The following is a 22,558-nucleotide window of genomic DNA, read 5'->3' on the forward strand; positions in this document are numbered from 1 at the left end:
CTGATAATGCAACCAACAATAATATATATTTTTTTTCAAAAAGTTCACATGGTGAGTATCCCGCAATCTTAGTTATTGACCTTGCTCATAAATCGATCTTTAAATATATTATCATAATGTCAATTATTTATAATTTTAAATAATAATTAAAGATATTAATGGTTGAAACTATCGTCAAACATATAAAAGTGAAATTATTACAAGTAAAATGGAATGTAGGAAGTATATTTCTTATAAAAAAAAACTTTGTAGTTTTTATAATAAAACCTACATCAACTAGGTCCAAATCTCAATCACATGAACAAGATTTATTTATCTAATTTTAAAAGCAATGCCTAAAAAATACTAGTAAAACTTTCCACATACCGACACCATAGCTTTGTGCTAAAGGAGAGTTTGATCATACACTATGTTGGGTTAAGTGTAGCCCAAGTTCCATAAGCCCAAGTTGTTAGAAAACTTACAAAAAAGTAAGTGTTGTAGGTTTTTTCTTTGAAAGAAAATCGAATTCTACTCTAATAAATAGTCATATAAGATTATTTTTTTTAAAAAAAATAAAATAAAAATAAATTAAAATTAACATATGCATAGAAAACTTAATCAAAGAAAGGTTTCTTTAATCAAAATTTCAACCATCGAATACATCTTGCATTGTATTATATTTTTTTAACATATCGATGGAAGATACAACATTGTTGGAAATATTTCCAACATTAAATTTATGTATGTAGTTTATCCCACATGGAAAGTGTAACACCCCAATAATTCTTTCTTTAAACCTGTAAATACTTTTAATAAAATCCAAGAGAATTACTAACGTGCTACCGCCACGTGTTCAAACGTTAAGGCTAATTCAGAATTTAGCAGCGGAAAAACCAACTCAGTTATAATTAAGTTTCAAAACCAATTAACAAAACCAAATTAAGTCTTACAAGTTGGAACCATTAAGGCCCTTATTCAAAACCCAACAAAAGTAGTAAATAAATCAAACCAGAGTTGAAATAAATTCAAACTTATGAAATGAAATAAACTGTGAACAACAACCAACACTCCACTCAAAATCCCACCACCTTGATGCAAGTCTAGACTATGTAAACACCTGTGATTAATCTGCTCCCCAATATTACAAGTGTAAAAATTGGATCATTACAGGGTCATTGAAAGGCGAAGGCCATGACCAAGCAAAGACACACAAAAGCACGCAATCAGCAACGCTGAGTACATACAAGCTACGAAGAATAACAAAGAATTCCTAATATCCTACTAATGAAAATTAACACACAACAATTTAATAATTGACTCAAGCACATGACTCAACTGTTAATATTATTAAGACTTCTCTAATTAGCTCTGATTATTTCATGTCATTTTTTTTATTGGATTAAGCAATAGACAAGGTTGTCTCCCTATGCTCCAATTCGGAATATCAATGAAAGAAAAACCCCATGCCTCCTTTCGAAAACATCAATAAACATCCAATGGCAGACGTGCGTGACTCTGTGGCCATAGTTAGTAAGAGATCTCATCTAACTCCTTATAGTTTTAAAAAGTATTTGAAAACAAGATACTCATAGATCAGACGACCTCTAGAAAAGTGCATGGCTAATACCCCGTGTACCACAACCCCTGTTTGTCATTACTCTAGATGTACACAGATCCAGAGGTTTATTGTTCATCCATCTTGCACTTTACGTGATTTACATGTTTAAACTTGGTGATGTCTCAAATGCAAAACAATACAATCAATCAAACATTAATCATTCAAGCAATTCAAATTTCCAATTCAATTCTTGATTTATTAGTGACAACAAATTTTATTATTGATTCCTTTAACTACTTTGGTGTATAAACACCTTAAGTGCATAAGACATCTAAAATCCTCAAACTCGTCTTATAAGGCTTTAATTCTCCCTTTACTCATTCCATTTCATAAACATGAACGAGTAATAAGATAATTCATTCCACATATTTATGTACCTTTGCCTCTTAGCTCATCTTGCAAGTTAATGCATAAATAATACTTACAAGATAAATCAATACGCATTTCTCATACATGAATCAAAACCAATCATCACATTAATCACCAATCAAACTCACTATCATACAATTTCAACCAATCCACAAGTTTCCTAATATGATTCTAAATTTTCCAAGTCCTTAAACATGCTCCTAAAGTCAAGGTTTTTCGTATCCTTGTACGTACCTTTAGTAAACGAGTTGGTTGACCACTTTAAGAAATAGAAATCGCCCTCTACGCAGTCCTCTCCTAAACCAAACAACAATAATTCAATCAATACCCAAGCAATATAATTTACAGCAATACCAAACTACTTTAGAACCCCTTAAACCATTGAAATAATGCCATTAAATTATTCACAATAGTCAAAATTAATAGTTTAATAGTTCAACTATAAGTTTATATGTTAAAATTATGAAAATATAGCTTATAACATGAAATTCCAGCAACTTTAAAGTAAGGAATATAATCTGAAAATTTAGTTTAAGATTATAAAACAACCACATAGACATGTCTACTTGAAATAATCACTATATAGCAGGTTAGTATGTTAAAAACTTAAAAATCCATCGTAAAACCATGATTTAAAACCCTTAAAACCAAGACTAAAAATCTGAAAATTTAATTTAATAATAGAATGTATGAATACAACAATCTAAACTTGAAATATATAATTAGAATTCAATTAGATTCATAAAAACTTAATCAAACCTTCAAATTTCACAACTTAAACCCTAAAATAAACATAATTCAAATCTGAAAATTAATTTATAATAAAGATAATCGAATTAAAACATAAATACACATAATAAAATTAGATAACTTAATTAACACGTTTTAAACCCTAAAACCATGAAAATCAACATTTAAACCCTTAATTCTCAGTTAAACTAAATCTGAAATTTTTGTCATCAAATTAAACATGGTAAAATTCAAAAATTTATAATCTTTTGCAACTCATATGCATAAACAAATCATAATAATAACAATTTAAAAACAAACTTTAATAAAAATTAAAACTTGAATTAAATTAACAAAAGAGAGAAAAAGAAAGAAAGGAGAGAGAAGGGGGGGAATTGGTGGTCGTGGGTGAGTTGCGGTGGTCGCCGGAACAGCGGTGGTTGCCGGAGCAGCGGTGGGCTGTCATCGGCAACAGCAGCACAACAGTGAAGAGAATTTTTTTTTTTTCCTTCCTTCTGGTTGAGTGTGTGAAATAGGGTAGTAGCAGCAATATTTTTGGAGGAGAAAGGCTTATGAGTGAGTAAAAGAAGGGGAAATAAGGTGCAAGACTTTTTAAATAACAATGGGCTAAAAGGGTCTTAATCCTAATGAAATTAAGACATCTATTTGCGCCACAATTGGATGGTTAAAAAGAGGTAGGCTTAGATCACTTGAAATTGGGCTACTATTATTATAACACCATTGTCAAAATATGGTTAGTAGGTAAGAAGAGAATTTTTAATTAAAATAGTGCTTATTAATTTAATAAAGTTAAAATTAATTTTCTATAAAATAATTTATATAATAAAATCGAAATAAAATATTCGTATACGTAATAAATAAATATAATTATAATTTACTCAAAAATAACTGAGATTACAATCTACCCCTCTTAAAAGAAGTTTTGTCTTCGGAACTTTACCCAAAATCCTAATTTCTCAAAATTATTCAAACTTTTGTGTTTTGTATTGCTGTAAATTGCTTGCTTCTCAACATGTATACTCAACAAGCTAAACTTATACTTGATAAATTCGTACATTCGTACTTGGCCAAAGTTTACATAATTTAATAGCATGCAAACACAACAATATTGTTCAATAATAAGCAAAATCATGCATACTTAAGCAATAAATAGCATAAATGAGGTAAAAAGCGCAAAATTACATCGCATTCTACCCCTCTTAAAGGAAAAGAGTTACGCCCTCGTAACTCACCTCATCAAATAATTCGGGATATTTATTTCTTATCTCTTCCTCGGCCTCCCAAGTAGCCTCTTCGTACTCTTGGTTAGACCAAAGGATCTTCACTATCTTCACATCTTTGTTCCTAGTACTTCGCACCTTGTGATCTAGGATTTTGACTAGTCTTTCTTCATAAGTTAGAGACTCATCTAGTTGAATCGTCTCTGGTTGCAACACATGGGTTTCACTAGGCATGTACTTCTTCAATTGAGAAATGTGGAACACATCATGCATTTTCTCGAACTCCATTGGCAAAGCCAACTTATAAGCCACTTTTCCAACACGTTGTAGAATCTCGTACGGCCCCACATACTTAGCACTAAGCTTTCCTTTTTTGCCAAATCACATCACGCCTGTGAAACCTTTAGAAAAACTTTGTCTCCAACATTAAACTCATCATCTCTTCTCTTCAGGTTAGCGTAGCTCTTTTTCCTATCTTGTGCTGCCTTAATTCGTGACTGAATCAATCTCACCTTGCTCACCGTATCCTCAATGAAATTTTTTCCCAAAGTAACACGACACTGTAATCATTTAAGCACACAAGGCTTCTACATTTCCTTCCATACAATGCTTCGAAAGGTGCCATCTTGATACTCGCATGATGACTGTTATTGTAGGAGAATTCAATCAAAGGTAAGTGATCCTCCCAATTCCCTTGGAAATCTAAGGCACAAGCTCACAACATATCCTCCATGGTTTGGTTTGTTCTCTCAGTCTGGCCATCTGTTGCAGGGTGAAAGGTTGTGCTCATCTTTAGAGCAGTCCCAAGGTTCTTTTGCACTTTTTGCAAAAACTTAAACAGAAACCTCGAATCTCTATCTGACACTATGTCCTTGGGAACTCCCATGTAAACGAACCACATTCTTCACATAAGTATTTGCCAACTACTTTTTCTTCCAAGTCTCCTTGATTGGAATGAACATCGCCGACTTAGTGAGTCTATCCACAATCACCAAAATCGTGTCATTCCCATTGCGAGTCTTTGGTAACCCTGTCACAAAGTCCATGGATATAGAATCCCATTTCCATCCCGATACTTCCAATGGTTGCACCTTCCCCATGGGTCTCTTGTGATCTATCTTCACCTTCTGGCATGTCAAGCAATTAGACACGAACTCAGCAACTTGCCTCTTCATATTCGGCCACCAATACAACTCCTTCAAATCCTTATACAGCTTATCTCCCCCAGGGTGAACTGAATAAGGCGTGTTATGGCACTCCTCCACAATTCTTCTTTTTATATCCTCACACTTCTGCAGTATGCACCATCTCTCCTTGATCTCAGACTCCCATCTTCATGAATCTTGAATTCGGTCTCCGCACCACTAGTCACTCTATCCCTAATCTTCTGAAATGACTCATCCTCCACCTGTTTTTCTTTAATCTCCTAGAATATGGATGGTTGAATTGTCAAGGCACTCAGTAATCCTTCTAACTCCCCTTGATTAACAACCTCAAGGTTTAATCTCCTCATTTCTTCACACAATTCATTGGCCACAATCAAAGCATTGACATTATGACTCGACTTCCTACTAAGGGCATTTGTAACAACATTCGCCTTTCCCTCATGATACTGGATATGAACGTTGTAGTCTGTGAGAAACTCTAGCCATCTACGGATGCATATTTAAATGTTGCTGGGTAAAGATGTATTTCAGACTCTTATGATCTGTAAAGATCTTACAGGTGACACCGTAGAGGTAATGTCTCCAAACCGTCAAAGCGAACACAGTAGCAGCAAGCTCCAAGTCGTGAGTAGGATAGTTAACCTCATGTGGCTTCAACTGTCTCGATGCATACGCGATCACCCTCCCATTCTGCTGTAGTACACACCCCAAGCCATGCTTTGAGGCATCACTGTACACCTCGAATCCGTCTCTCCCATCGGGCAACACTAACTCTGGTGCGGTGGTCAGTTGCTCTTTGAAGGTTTGAAAAGCTAATTCACAATTCTCATTCCACTCGAACTTAGTCTGCTTCTTCATAAGGGTAGTCATGGGTCTGGCTATCTTTGAAAAGTCTTTGACAAACCTTCTATAATACCCAGCTAATCCCAAGAAACTATGAACATCAGTCACATTCTTAGGAGTAGGCCACTCACTAACCGCCTTGATCTTCGCAGGATCCACTGATACACACTCCTTAGAAATGTAATACCCCAGAAATGCAACCTTTTCCAACCAAAACTCACACTTTGAAAACTTGGCATGCAGCTTGTTACTTCTAAGAGTTTCCAAAATTGTTCTCAAATGCTGAGCATGTTCTTTCTCATTCCTCGAATACACCAGTATGTCATCAATGAACACAACCACGAACTTATCTAAGTACTCATGAAACACTCGGTTCATCAGGTCCATGAATATGGCAAGTGCATTGGTTAACCCAAAAGGCATGACTATAAACTCATAGTGCCCATAACGAGTTCTAAAGGCTGTTTTTGGAATGTCTTTGTCTGCAACCTTCAACTGATAATACCCTGACCTCAATTAATCTTTGAAAACACACTTGCCCCTTTCAGCTGGTCAAACAAGTCTACTATCCTAGGTAAGGGGTACTTATTCTTCACAGTCACATTATTCAACTCTCTATAGTCAATGTATAGCCTCAAACTTCCATCCTTCTTTCTCACAAACAAGACTGGTGCTTCCCAAGGTGATGCACTAGGCCTAATGAACCCCTTATCCAGTAACTTCTACAATTGGACCTTCAGCTCACTCATCTCAGCTGGTGCCATTCTATAAGGTGCTTTAGAAATAGGTGCAGCTCTTGGAACTAAGTCAATGGTAAACTCAACTTCCCTTTTAGGTGGCATTCTCGAGATCTCTTCCGAAAAGACATCTTAAAACTTATTCACAATGGGAACATCCTCAATCCGTCTACTCTCACTCATACTCAAATCTTGGACACAACAAAAGTACAATGGACACCCTTTATTTACCAACTTCTTAACCTTCAAAGCAGAAATGATCCCAAAACCCTTAGGCTTTCCAAAACGTCTATAGGACACCGTCTTACTCAAAGGATCACTCAGGTGCACTCTCTGTATCTCACAGTCTATCTTGGCCTTGTATAAACTTAGCCAATTCATCCCCAGAATAACATCTAAGTCCCCCAGATTAAACTCTATAAGATTCGATGGAAAGATAGCTTCTCCTATTTTCAAAAGGCAAGCCTTTAAATAATCTATTACAATGAACAATTTTGCCCGTAGGTAGACTGACTAACACATCGACATGACTCGACTCAGTTAAGTTTAGTTTGTGCACAACGGAAGTAGAAATGAACGAGTAAGCTGCTCCACAATCAAACAAGGTTTTGACAGAGACAGAATGAATAGAAAAGGTATCAGTGACTACATCTGAGGACCTTTCAGCCTCTCCCTTGCTCATTACAGAAAAGCGCCCGGGAGTGTTACTTCTTCCTTTGTGACCATTGTTGTCGTTGCCTGAGTTGTTGTTGCTATTGCAGATCTGTTATTGCTATTGCTGTCACCATTCCCGAAATTTCCATTCTAACCATTGCCCTTACCTCCCTGGTTGTGGAATTGTTAGGCCTTTGTTGTGTATTCCCACCATTCCCACCATTTCCCTGTTGGTTCAGCTTGGTGTAACACTCATATTCCCTATGCCCTTTCTTATTACAGAACCGACAAGCCCTAAATTCCCATCACAGTCTCTCCTAGGGTGGTTCCTCCTACACCTTTTGCAATGGAACTTCCTCTCCCCATTGTTAGCATTAGAAGAATTGCTAACATTTTGGTTACCCTTCTGTAGACACCTAAAAATGTCTCCCTAAAACCAAACCCGATGATGAACAACCTTTCACCGCCATTATTGGTCGAGTCGAGTATTTAACCTCGGGAGTGCTTAAAACCCATATTCAGTCAAACACAACTTACATATTTAGTCCACAAATCAATCAAAATATTTAGTCAAGCTCATTCCAATCCACATGTTAGCCCAAATCCTTTATAATTCATTTCGTTTTATTTATTAATTAAGCCTGATTAATAAATAATAAAACCCTAAACCTAATTAAACTTGGAATAGCTGAAACGGCGCATAATTATCCCGTACTTAATGCTTAAGTAAAATATAAAAATGGATCTGGACGGAATTCTAGAAAACACAAAAGCTGCGACACGAAAAAGTCGCCGCGTCACGGCAATTTTTAGGGTTTATTTCTATGCGGCGCTTCAATTCTAGGGTTCCGTACCTCACCTCTCATATTTTCTCTATAAATACGAAGCTGATTTCTCAGTTTCGGGGCATCAAATAATTCTCTCTTCCTCTCTAAGGCACCAAAAATCATTCTCTCTTCTCACTCTTATTCTCTAGCCTAAACACTAGTCTTCCCTATTCTCCTAATTACACCATTCCTTCCCCAAGCACTCCAAGGAGTCCGTAATTTACCCGTAGTTCCACACTTAAACCAAGGCGTGAAAGGTAGAATTGTTTGAGGGTTTGGCCCCAAATCAATTCTAGTTTAATTTAATTTAATCTCCATTATTGTTTATTAATTTTCCTTGAAGTTACTAACGCGTTTATTGTTTTATAGTTGCAAGCAAACGCAATCAAAGTAAGGAATTATGTTCCTTTTGTTCCTATTATTTTTCTAACGTTTTTTATTTTGTTTGTCATATATTAATTGTTGGATTTATGGTTAAATTGCTTCCAATGTTGATGTTAATTTTATTATATTTGATGATCACCATATTGCATGTTAAAGGGAACATGTAATTGAATATAACGCCTAATAAGATAATTTGGACGACCGGTTTAGGTTCCTTTTTAATCTTGTTGTTTAATCAAGTGATTACTAATATTTTAGAATTATATGTTGCATTAACATTCAACCAATTTAGCCTAATAATAGTTTGGAGCAAATTGAATCTTTGTTTGCATGCCTTTGAAATCATAGGAATCACTTTTCACAATAAGAATCGAGTAGAGGCCAATACGGGCGAACGTGACTCCATGACTCACTTCGTACCATCATCCCCGATCCTCCTTTCGTGGTTCCGAACCATATGGAGTTAGTAATCTCATGGATTATGAAAGGGGTGTAACCTTCACGGGTCAATCGTTGTTGCCTATCGTTGTTCTTTATTCGCGGTTGGCCTTAAATGATCCGTGATCGGTTTACAAGTTCCTTAAAAACTTGTTGGCGGCTCCCTACTTTCCTTGTCCCCCCACTTCCTATGAGGTGCCAAATATATTCACAACATGCTTACGTAGGCGCGCTTCGAATGACGCCTACACCTTCTCAAATGAGTTCCCATTCCTAAACCTCTTAAAGTTACCTTGGTTTTCAGAATTCTCAAAGTCCTTTCTTTTCTCCCTAGCCTTAGCACTCTCACCCACATCCCTAGAGTTCAGATGGTACGTGTGTGCAGCTCTCTCATATACCTTATCTAGGGTCTTAAAAACTTTCCCAGCTAGGTCTTTCTGTAAGTGTTTGGTCAATCCCTGTTCAAACCTCTGAGCCTTCAGTTCTTCAGTCATGACAACCTCAAGAGCAAACCTAGCACGGGTCATAAACTTATTGTAGTACTTTGAAATTGACATTCGGCCCATCTCTAAGTTTATAAACTCCTGAGCCTTCTGCTTTTCAGAAATGGGGGGTAAAACTTGTCTCTCAATGCAGTCTTAAACATTTCCCACCCAAAATTTGGTTTGACTCTAACAGCTTCAACATTATCTCTCCACCAGAGGTCAGCCTCATCCTTAAGGTACATAGCAGCTTGGTCAACTTTCATACCCTCAGGACAATTCAGTGCCACAAACAGCTTATCGGACTCTCTAATCCAGTTTTATGAGAAAGTAGGATCAACACCTCCCTTGAAAACTGGTGGCCTAACTTGAGCTAACTTCTTGTACATTTCAGCTTGGGGATCGGGTTGGTCTCCCCGATTCTGATTCAGGTTCTCAGCCAACATACGGATGGCTTCAGCTAAGGCAGCATTGTTTGTCATTCTAGTTCTACGCCTGAAAAGGAAATAGACATGCACTCCAGTTTAAACAAAATTCAAATACCATTCACATATACTCATTCAATCACAATGCTACATTTTATCACTTAAATTGGTTCAAAAGGGTACTTTAGTCTTTGCACCCCCTTGTCCCAAGCAAAATCAAACGATTAAAAGCACAATCTACACGCAGGATTAAATAAAGTTAAGAAAATAATTCCCATCCTGGCCACTCTTACTCAGCTTAAGCATAAACAAGGGAGTTTGACTCAAAATTATAAGTAGCCACAAAAACTTATATTGATCTTGATTCAAAAATATAATCAGAAACAGAATCCTTAAAATAAAATAACAACTCTTATTATAATTCAAATGAAAGTACTAATCCCACATGATAGTTTGTAGCTCTCAGCCACTTATTAAAATAAATAACTTATTCCATAAAAATCCTAATAATCACTATTAACGAATAAGAAACTACTAATGCTATTTCTATGGTAGTAAGCATAAACTTCAAGGGACGACATTTAAGTTATTGTCTTTCTCCTCTTCATAAGTAATAATGTCAAAGTTAGAGTCATTATCATCTTCAAAATCTACAATAACAGCCTTGTAGAATGGGTTTGGATTTCTAGTAATCCTCTTCCCAACTTGTGGTTTTGGCGGTTCTACGTCCTCCTTGTCATCTGATATATGGTTAAGAATTCTCCGAAAGGTCTTCTTTTTGTCCTTTTTCTTAGCTGTTCTATCTTCGTACTAGTCCTGGTATGTTTTCTCACTTTCATCATTTTGATTTGGATGTAAAGTCCACTCATCCCAAGAGTCGCTGTCATCGTTTTCTATTTTCTGATTATGTTTAGTCACCTTCACTGGATTTTTGTCCATCTCTCTACGCGATCCCAGCATAACAAACATTTAAAGAATTGGCACAAGCACATCGTAAAGAAATTCAGTCAGAACACAATCATACAACTTATTTAGTATGCATGCATGCCCTTTCTAATTCTACCCAAATCTCACCAAATAATTCAAACTTCAAAGTTATTTTATAAACATTTAAAACGATTATTTCAAACACCGTAAGTTTTAGAAATCATTTTCAACTTTTGAATTCGAAATAATCCTTAATCAATTAGTTAGGCACCTAAGACATACCAATTGGCTTTAGTGGTAATTAAATCTAACCTAAGCTCCCAGATACCATTTTGTAACACCCTAATAATTCTCTCTTTAAACCTATAAATATCTTTAATAAAATCCAAGAGAATTACTGACGTGCTACCGCCACATGTTCAAACGTTAAGGCTAATTTAGAATTTAGCAGCGGAAAAACCAACTCAGTTATAATTAAGTTTCAAAACCAATGAACAAAACCAAATTAAGTCTTACAAGTTGGAACCATTAAGGCCCTTATTCAAAACCCAAAAAAAGTAGTAAATAAATCAAACTAGAGTTGAAATAAATTCAAACTTATGAAATGAAATAAACTATGAACAATAACCAACACTCCACTCAAAATCCCACCACCTTGATGCAAGTCTAGACTATGTAAACACCTGTGATTAATCTGCTCCCCAATATTACAAGTGTAAAAATTGGATCATTACAGGGTCATTGAAAGGCGAAGGCCATGACCAAGCAAAGACACACAAAAGCACGCAATCAGCAACGCTGAGTACATACAAGCTACGAAGAATAACAAAGAATTCCTAATATCCTACTAATGAAAATCAACACACAACAATTTAATAATTGACTCAAGCACATGACTCAACTGTTAATATTATTAAGACTTCTCTAATTAGCTCTGATTATTTCATGTCATTTTTTTTATTGGATTAAGCAATAGACAAGATTGTCTCCCTATGCTCCAATTCGGAACATCAATGAAAGAAAAACCCCTAGCTAGTAAGAGATCTCATCTGACTCCTTATAGTTTTAAAAAGTGTTTGAAAACAAGAGACTCGTAGATCAGACGACCTCTAGAAAAGTGCATGGATAAATACCCCGTGTACCCCAACCCCTGTTTGTCATTACTCTAGATGTGCACAGATGCAGAGTTTTATTGCTCATCCATCTTGCACTTTATGTGATTTACATGTTTAAACTTGGTGATGTCTCAAATGCAAAACAATACAACCAATCAAACATTAATCATTCAAGCAATTCAAATTTCCAATTCAATTCTCGATTTATTAGTGACAGCAAATTTTATTATTGAATCCTTTAACTACCTCGGTGTAAAAATACCTTAAGTGCATAAGGCACCTCAATTCCTCAAACTCGTCTTACAAGACTTTAATTCTACCTTTACTCATTCCATTTCATAAACATGAACGAGTAATAAGATAATTCATTCCACATATTTATGTACCTTTGCCTCTTAGCTCATCTTGCAAGTTAATGCATAAATAATACTTACAAGATAAATCAATACGCATTTCTCATACATGAATCAAAACCAATCATACATTAATCACCAATCAAACTCACTACCATACAATTTCAACCAATCCGATCCACAAGTTTCCTAACATGATTCTAAATTTTCCAAGTCCTTAAACATGCTCCTAAAGTCAAGGTTTTTCGTATCCTTGTATGTACCTTGAGTAAACGAGTTGGTTGGCCACTTTAGGAACTAGAAATCGCCCTCTACGAAGTCCTCTCCTAAAGTAAACAACAATAATTCAATCAATACACAAGCTATATAATTTACAACAATACCAAACTACTTTAAAATCCCTTAAACCATTGAAATAATGCCTTTAAATTATGTACAATAGTCAAAATTAATACTTTAATAGTTCAACTATAAATTTATATGTTAAAATCATGAAAATATAGCTTATAACATGAAATTCCAGCAACTTTAAAGTAAGGAATATAATCTGAAAATTTAGTTTAAGATTATAAAATTAAAAAACCTCATAGACATCTCTACTTGAAATAATCACTATGTAGTAGGTTAGTCTGTTAAAAACCTAAAAATCCATCGTAAAACCATGATTTAAAACCCTTAAAACCAAGACTAAAAATCTGAAAATTTAATTTAATAATAGAATGTATGAATACAACAATCTAAACTTGAAATATATAATTAGAATTCAATTAGTTTCATAAAAACTTAATCAAACCTTCAAATTTCACAACTTAAACCCTAAAATAAACATAATTCAAATCTGAAAATTAATTTATAATCAAGATAATCGAATTTAAACATAATTTACACATAATATAATTAGATAACTTAATTAACACGTTTTAAACCCTAAAACCATGAAAAATCAAAATTTTAAACCGTTAATTCTCAATTAAACTAAATCTGAAATTTTTGTCATCAAATCAAACATGGTAAAATTCAAAAATTTATAATCTTTTGCAACTCATATGCATAAACAAATCATAATAATAACAATTTAAAACCAAATTTAATAAAGATTAAAACTTGAATTAAATTAACAAAAGAGATAAAAAGAAATAAAGGAGAGAGAGGGGGGCGAACTGGTGGTCGTGGGGAACTGCGGTGGTCGCTGGAGCAGCGGTGGGCGCCGGTGGTGGCCTGTCGTCGGCGGTAGCAGCATAGCAACGAAGAGATTTTTTTTTCTTATTTTTTTTTATTTTTTTTTTCTGGTTGAGTGCGTGAAACAGGGGAGTAGTAGCAGCAATATTTTGGGAGGAGAAAGGTTTATGCGTGAGTAAAAGAAGGGGAAATAAGGTACAAGGCTTTTTAAATAACAATGGGCTAAAAGGGTTCTTAATCCTAATGGAATTAAGACATCTATTTGGGCCACAATTGGATGATTAAAAAGTGCTAGGCTTAGATCACTTGAAATTGGGCTACTATTATTATAACACCATTGTCAAAATATGGTTAGTAGGTAAGAAGAGAATTTTTAATTAAAATAGTGCTTATTAATTTAATAATGTTCAAATTAATTTCCTATAAAATAATTTATATAATAAAATCGAAATAAAATATTCGTATACGTAATAAATAAATATAATTATAATTTACTCAAAAATATGGGGGATTATAGAAAGCATAAGAAGGTTGTGAGTTGTTTATATTACAAACATTTTAGTAGAGTTATGAGATGGGCCTAAGTGTCGTTTTGTGTAAGTGGGCTAAGTTATATATATATATATATATATATATATATATATATATATATATATATATATATATATATATATATATATATATATATTTTCTCCGTTCTAGTAATATTGCAACAACTGGACTTTTATACTATTCATCATGCTTGTTTGACCACATATTATGATTTATACGTAAAATAAAATATAATCATGTGGGGTTTTGTTAGATTCGTCTCGTAAAATACTTTCACAATATCAACTTTTTATAATTTTTACTCTTATATAATTATAGATATTTAGCATAAAAAATGTGTTTTGGGATGCGTAATTTCATCCTTGTTACAATATTTGTGGAACATATATATATATATATCAGTTTTCTTCTCCCCCTTTTCATCTTATTCTGTACACATCTCCATAACATTAGTGACTCAAGATCGTTAGTGCTAAACACTCTTGAGGGTAGGATTTTTTGTATCCCAAAAACATATTCAAAGCCTTGATAGCACGGAGGGGCAAATAACGTTTTTAGGAAAGTGTTCTTCGTACACGCCTAGATCCATTGTTCATTTTTGTGCTATTTTATCATATATTTTTTAAAAAAACAATCTAGTATATTTGTACTCAGTATTCACAAGGATGAATTCCATGTGATTCATTTGAACCCATTTAAAATTTTGTTAACCATTACAATCCCAAACAAATCTGTACGAACTAACCAATTTTAAGGCAAAACTTGAGAGCCTTTTTATGCACTTGATACACAATGACCCTTGGAGAGAACAAACAACTATATTTACAACCAATGGCCACCATAGGGAGTCTCTCCAAAATAGAGAATGGCCAAACATCTACACTCAAGGAAGCAGGCAAAAAAAAAAAAAAAAAAACATTTATACTTCGAAAATAGGAATAAAAAGTTTTTTTCACTCATGGTAGCTTTTCCCTTGCAGCCTTGCTGATGTAGAATTCTGGTAAGAAATACCTCAACCTTGTTCTTGTGGGGTCATAGATGGTTAGGAACTTAGGACAATATTCATGGAAAACATTAAACATGAGAAACTAAAAATTTAAATACGAATAATAAATAAACATTTATAATACCAATCAATTCATATTTTTTTACCATAAATACACAAATTTATACAATACCGTGTAAGGAAATCCATTTAGTTTTTATATGCATCATTAATGGTTGAATGCAAAACTCTAATATTGCACCTTGATGAATGAATGAAACCCGCCTTGAGGCATTAAGGAGTTGAAACTAGAACACTAGAATATTTAACCAATGAGAAAGTATTGGGTGCGGACTGCTGCACGAAAATTTGCGTGCGGCAGACTTGGCTGATATTATTTCACTTGTTGGCTGATATATTTTATTTGTTGGCTGATATGATTTTTGTGTTGGCTAATATATTCCTTTTGTTGGCTGATATGTTTTTTTTTTTTATTTTTTTTTATTTTTTTTTTATAATTTTTGATATGTTTCTTTTATTGGTTGTTATCAGACATCATTTGGCTGATATGTTTGTTTAGTTGGCTGATATATTTATTTTGTTGGCTGATATGTATATTTTAATTGTTGGCTTATATGTTTCATTTTGTTGGCTGATATGTTTATTTTGTTGGCTTACCTGTTGTTTTTGTTTGCTGATTTCATCCTTTTGTTGGCTGATATGTTCCTTCTGTTAGCTGATAAGTACCTTTTGTTGGCTGATCTATTTCTCTTGTTGGCTAATATGTATCTATTGTTGGCTAATATATTCCTTTTGTTGGCTGATACGTTTTTATTAGTATCCCTAATGTTGACTGATATCAGACATCAATTGACTGATATGTTCATTTTAATGGCTGATATGCATCCTTTATTGGCTAATATGATTAACAACATACAACATACTTTCATTTCCTTCTCTCTCTCCTCTTTCCCTCTCTTCCTCTCTTTCTTTCTCTTGTTTCGGTTCATTTGATTTGCTCAGATCACCTCCTTTCTTCTCCAACTTCTCAAATCAATCACAAATCCCACGCCACCCCACCCCACCGCACCCACCAACCACCGAACCCACCCACCGTAGCTTCTTCTCTTTCTTTCTCAAATCAGCCACAAATCCCACGCCACCCCACCGATCCCACCAACCACCGAACCCACCCACCGAACCCACCACCATCGCAATTATCCGCCTAGAACCAACAGTAAGCCACATCTCCAACCACAACCCGAAACCCGCATCCCTACTACAATCACCAATCGCCACCAACCACAAGCAGAGTAGCCCCTGAATTTCCAGCCACCAAAACCCGCATCCCCACAACAACCACCTACAACAAAGCTAGCATCGGTCTTCGCAATGGTATTAAACTCTTATTTGCTTGCAATTTTTTTCGGTTTTTTTTTTTTTGTTTTTGTTGGCGTTTGAATTGGTTGATTGTAAGTTGCGTAGGTTTGTTTACTTGATGTTAGGGTTAAGTATGCGTATTTTAATGTTGAGGTTTAATACTAGGATCGCCGCCGCCGCTTCCCAGAACCACCAGTTAAGAGTCGCTGTCGCCACCGCACGAACTATAGGGTGCGGATTGCCGCACCCAATAGTTTGTGTTAACCAATAAATAAGAGGTCTATATGGTTTGGGTTGAAAATCACAATTACTAGGGCAATTGTTTTGGTTTTTAATACACAAGTGCTGCGACAAAAATAAAATAAAATAAAAAGACAAGTCGGTGTGGGTATATAGTCGCAAACTTGTTTCTATGCATTACTAAAAATAATGAACTCATACTTCATATCCTAGAAATTCAACATGAGATAGACTTATAAAAGTCTCCAATGTTTCCATGAAACCCGTAAAACTGATTCAAGTACAACACATGAAATCTCAAAATATAGACCAAGAGCTGGGAACCAAGAATGGTAGCCAAATGACATGGTTTGCATCAAACATGATGACAAAACCAATAATAGAGATGTCAGTGGAGAGGATCAAGTAGGAGACCCGTCTCATCCCACCCCATCGCTTTGGTGGGTGGTGGGGCAGGGATGGGGATGAAAACCATACCCGTCATGGGTGATAGGGCGGGGGTGGATTTTAGGTTGTACCCGCCCCATCCCCGCCCCGTCCCACTTCATACCCGCCCCGCCCCAACCACCCCACTTCGTACCTGCCTCGGCGCCTCATCCCCACCCCATACCCACATCTATATAATTTTAAAAACAAAATTATATACTTTTATACTATTTTATAAAAAAAAAAATTCTGTAAAATATATAATATAATACTTTGTAATACACTAATATTAAAACAAAAAGATGTGTAATATTGACATTGATTTTTTTTTTAAAAAAAAATAAATATGTATGCTATTAATTATATAGGATTGTGTATATGTGAAGCGGGGATTATGTGGGTATTGGGTGGGGATTAGGTGGAGGTTGATATCCAAGTAGGGGTGGGGCGGAGATGAATTTTGGACCCGCCGCGGGGATGGGGATGAAAATTTTAGGTGGGAATGGAAAAGCCAACATCCACCCTGACTCGCCCCATTAACATCCCTAACCAGCATCCACCAAGACTAAAAAATGCCACATATCACACGTAACATTAGGACAATTTCTTTGCGGTCATTAAAATTAATACTTCTTTCGTTTTTTTTTTATACTTTCAACAGTTTGACTTTTACACTATTCACTTCTTCACTTTGACTAGCTTTGATGATTTAAATTTAAGTAAAAAAATATTCACGTGGGATCTTATTATATTCGTCTCGATTTCTACTATATTGATATCCAATGTTTATAATTTTTAAATTATGGTAATTAAAGATATTAACAATTAAAATAATGCATCGACAAGCGTGAAAAGATAAGTATTGCAAGTAAAGAAAAACAGAGTAAGTATAATTGTAAAGGGTAAAAATAAAAAAAAAATAAAAACATTTAATCCTCTAATATCATCTCATCATACAATGCATGAAGTTGGAGCTGAGTCAGGGGCTTAGGGTGCTTCCATCTACCTAACATATTTCAAGCAAGCTTGCCCGTTATCAATGGATTTGTGTCTTTCCACTGATAATATCTTTGGCACAAGTTCCTCAGTGTGGCAATTGAATGCTGCATGTTATTCAGCTTTGTATCCCTAAACATCCTCTGTCAAAGAAAAACAAGTTTGTGAGAACAGAGAAGAATGGATGGCAGGCATTAGAAATGGTACAAAAGCAAGCACACATGCATACCTCATAATCATCTCCATACTTCTCAATTAAAGGAAGAAGATGAGCACGCTGCATAGTCGTCAATGGCTGTGATGGTACTTTTTTACCATCCCTTCTTTTCTTCCCAAGCGCTGATTTCAAATCTATATACAAAAAAGATTGTACTACATTATGTGCTGATGGTGAGTGATTTTCTCAACCACAAATCAATAATACTGCAAATAGAATACATGCTGCAAAATAACATGCTTGCCCAGTGTTTAGCAGACTTGCATTCTATGGAAGCTAGTATTAAAGGACAACCCATCAGGATTATTGAGGGAAACAAAGTTAAATCCAGTTACTCATTATCAGTCAACAGGAGGGAAGGAGGTAGTAGATTTGTAGGGGAGGCTTCTCGTAATTACAAACATAATACTATAATGCCATAAGAACCAGGCATATCAGCAAAAAATTAAAAATACCGCAGTGCCTATGCATCATGCAGGTACAGTTGCCTCAAAAGGATAAGATTTAGAACAATCATTTCAGAGCTGAAAGCGCCTGAAACAGGGTGTCCTCATCATTTAGCATCCCAAAGGCTACAAGCAATTGTAAATCTAGCAAGACCCAACCTTGCCTTAAACCTACCAATCTATTCCTCTTAAACTTAATGATATACTCCTCTGTTTCCTTTATATTTTATACATTGACTTTTACATTACTAGTTATTAATACTATAGTGGAAACATATGTTATTAGGTAAAATGTTATTGGATTAGTGTAAAGGTATGCATTCAATAGGCGAACACCTCTAAAGCTGCTGCGACTCATTCTAATATAAACAGGGAAATCCAACCAAGCCTATTCTTACAATAGTGATAAACTGCCCCTAGTGCATGTTTTGTTAGATGTCAAGGATGCATGGTTTTTTTTCTTTCTTTTTATTTTATTTTATTTTATTTATTTATTATTTTTTTTTTTTAATGACAGTCTGATACAGTCCACAAATGGCCATCCAAACTGCTGCCATTTGGATTAGAAATAGTAGCATAAAAGTTCAACAAGAGATGAGGCCCCTAAGCTCTTAACAGTGACTGATTTTCTAAATAAAGATTCCAGTATATGTTTCTGCCTCAAGCAGTCTTCAAGAAATGATTAGCTCAGCTAACTATCTCATAGAATTTTACGTACATATCAACATCATGTACACAGTATCAAAACCAATGTGCATGAGAGACTATTCAGCCAGATGTCAAATTTACAACTGAACACTTCAATCCCTATTACATATGAATCTGGTGCAGTAGAAAACAGTTAAGCAAATTTGCTTGTCATTGCCAAATGACTAATCTCTATTAGTTGTGGCCTAAGAAAGAGAATTTTACCACCTTTCATTAGTGGAGGGGACTGGAAACAAACAAATTATGCATCTGAGGATGCTTACGAATTATAAAAGCTTGTCTTAGGAAAGCAGAAAACATCATAATATGCAAAAGACTAATTAAGAAAAACTAAAAATGGATAACATGGTCTACATTTGCTGCAGCAACTTATGTTGAATGCACGAGAAATTTTAGCAATACATGATACATGTTATTGAATAAAAGAAGTAAAAAAGTGTTTTGACTCACAAGTGTCTGCCTCCTTAATTCAAGGGCAACAAAAAGAATCATATTTATGGTAACGGAAAGGACATAGAAATATAGAATCAATTCCATATTTCCATATACACTGTAGTGTCGCAGCTTACACGGCTAAAAGCTGTTTGAGTTCTCTACGTGACAATATCTCAAATTTATCCCTATGTCTCTCCTAGTGTATAGAGCATACAACGTTTGGATATTTAGATGCATATAAATCTCCTTCAAAGTACCTTCCACCCCCCAGGCCCTAGCATAATAATTCATCATTCTTCAGATTGTATAAAAAAAATACTAGTATCCATTGCCTTCTGTTGTATCAGGTAGATCAACCATCTCAGATTCTCAAAGACATTGTACAAAAAGAGGCAAGTACACAGAACATCAGGTAATTGGTAGATGAAGCATCTTTACATCCAAATTCTCAATCATCTTTAGGGATGAGAAGCTAGTCCAAGTAAGTGTAATACCATTTAATTAGAATTTCCATATATTTTTAAAAGACATACAGAATCCTCTATCTAAGTCGAAAACCAAAAGCAGCCAAAATAAAAGCTCATCCCCCCCCCCCCCCCACATCTCTCCTTGATCTCTTAAATCACTCTAACAAGACAGCTGATGATTAAATGAAATCCCCAGTCAATCCTTGAGTCATCAAACTTCATGTAACTCTTCAAACAAACTCACAAAACAGTTACAGAATGTAGACAATTAAACGGAATGGAATATTATCAAGTCTTATCAGCTTGCTTTCCCTTGCTCATATTACTAGCCACTAAAATTGTCTGAATGCAGATTCTGTAACAACAAGCATCTTAGCGGTCAATACCGTCCTCAATATACTTTAATGGGGCTCAAGTTGAATCAATCAACAAAGTTTCCAACAATGAAACTCTACAAAAACCCAACTAATTAACCAAAGACCTCCCTCAAGCTCAACAAGAAGCATTCTGAGGATCCATACTTACTACACCACAAACACCCCCCCTCCTCCTCCAACCATCTAAACTGTATAAGCAGAACTTTTTTCTTAAGGCTAGAACTCGCCGTGAAATTGCCGAAAGACCTAAAATAACAAACCGGCCGAAAAGCCCGAAAAGGCCAAATCATGAATAACATGATAACACTAACAATTTGAGCCAAACCCCTCATACATAAACTCTTCTCATTCATCATTCCTCATTCCTGTTTCTCAAATAAACCAAACAACGAGAAGCAACCAAATCTACACACTATAATTAACCTTATAATCAAACAAACAGAAACCAATAATCATTGAACAATTAACACTTAAATTTCAACCAACAACACAACAATGAGCTTTGAAAATTATGCCAAAAATTAGAACAAATAAATAAAATCAAACCCAAAAAATTAAAAAATACCCAGAAAAATTAAAGAACTAACCGTCTTCTTCAAGGTCACTTCCAGAATCAATAGGCTCAAATTCATCAACTTTAGCATCAGCAGGATGATCAGGACGAGGAGGAGGAACCTGAAGAGAATCACTCTCGATAATATGTGAAGTACGAGAACGAACACTGAGAAGATTAGGGTTAGAAACAACCCCAAATTGCTTGTAATTGCTGATAACACTGCCCTTTTCGTCCCATTTAGTGCCTAGTGGATCGATCAAAGCACGAAGTTTAGGGGGGAGATTGAAGGCTGGTTTAACGATTTTAGGGTTCTTCTTTGGAAGTCCTACTTTCACCTTATGAATTCTTGATTTTTTGTATTTTCTTCTTGATCCCCCCATTTTTGTGGTTCTTTGAGGTTTGGAGGTTGTGTTGCTATGAAGGGAGATGAGGGATTGAGGGTTTAAGCGAGGGTTATAGGGCAACTAAACCTAAATTACATCAAGGATTTATCGAGATATAACTTTGATTTTTTTTTTTTTTTTTTTTTTTTTTGACACAGACCATTAGTAATTTTAATTGTTTATTACTATTATTTGTACGGCTTTGTTTGGTTAGTAAATGTAAAGAAGAGAAAGGAAAGGAAGGAAAGAGAAAGAAAAAGAAGGAAAAGGAAGATGATTTTAGAAAGGAAAGGAAGGAAGGAAATAAAAGGAAGAAAAAGGAAATTTATATGTATTACTTTTAATTTTCTCTTTCCAGTCGAATTCCTCCAACTTTGGGAGGAAAGGAAAACTAAAAATTTGTAAAAGGACTTTCCTCCCACTTTCCATCCTTTCCTTTGGATTCTCATGTCATTTATTCAACCAAACATGGGAATATGATTAAATTCATTTCCTTTCCTTTTTTTTCCATCCAAATAAGGCTCAACTAAAAAGGCCCGTAATAAAAGTTGTAAAAATTTAAAATTTGAAAATAGACATTGTAAATGTAACTAATCCGAGATACATTACACAATTACATATATTCATTTTACAATAGTAAGAAAATTAAGTCAAAGACAGTAAGTGAATAGTGCATAAATTAAAGGGATGCAAATATCGGAGGAAGTGGACACATGAGCATGTCTTGACACTAAAGTATTATGAAGTATTTGTTACGTTTTCTTAATCTAATTACACAAATATGTAGATGAGAATCAATCTCGGAATATGGGTATCACCCCAAGACTTAACCAACTAAAAACTATTTTTTTTCCCTTAATAAATATCCAATGTTAGAAATTTTCAAGCATGTACTTAATATTTTGTTAGAAACTTAATATT

The 22,558-nt window shown here is 34.8% G+C and overlaps 1 protein-coding gene and 1 long non-coding RNA gene across 3 annotated transcripts; both read right to left on the minus strand.

Annotated features, from left to right (window-relative positions):
• Positions 1-1,009: 1,009 nt before the first annotated feature.
• Positions 1,010-13,887, minus strand: LOC110739229. 2 transcript variants are annotated; one of them, XR_002514756.1, is made up of 4 exons: positions 13,452-13,887; positions 12,554-12,616; positions 2,204-2,266; positions 1,010-1,110 (listed from the first exon to the last, which is right to left on the minus strand). It is a non-coding gene; the product is annotated as an uncharacterized LOC110739229 (long non-coding RNA). The 2 variants fall into 2 exon arrangements; XR_002514757.1 differs by lacking the exons at positions 1,010-1,110; positions 2,204-2,266 and adding an exon at positions 10,059-10,838 and having other exon boundaries at positions 13,452-13,882.
• A 3,987-nt stretch (positions 13,888-17,874) lies between these two features.
• On the minus strand, positions 17,875-21,799 carry LOC110739230 (nucleolar protein 16-like). Its single transcript, XM_021919687.1, has 3 exons — positions 21,286-21,799; positions 18,278-18,399; positions 17,875-18,191 (listed from the first exon to the last, which is right to left on the minus strand). The coding sequence occupies exons 1-3, from the start codon at positions 21,632-21,634 to the stop codon at positions 18,069-18,071; spliced, it is 594 nt and encodes a 197-aa protein (XP_021775379.1). The 5' UTR covers positions 21,635-21,799; the 3' UTR covers positions 17,875-18,068.
• Positions 21,800-22,558: the final 759 nt, after the last annotated feature.

Source organism: Chenopodium quinoa, unplaced genomic scaffold (genome assembly GCF_001683475.1).
Source record: "Chenopodium quinoa cultivar QQ74 unplaced genomic scaffold, ASM168347v1, whole genome shotgun sequence".
Taxonomy (NCBI): Eukaryota; Viridiplantae; Streptophyta; class Magnoliopsida; order Caryophyllales; family Amaranthaceae; genus Chenopodium; species Chenopodium quinoa.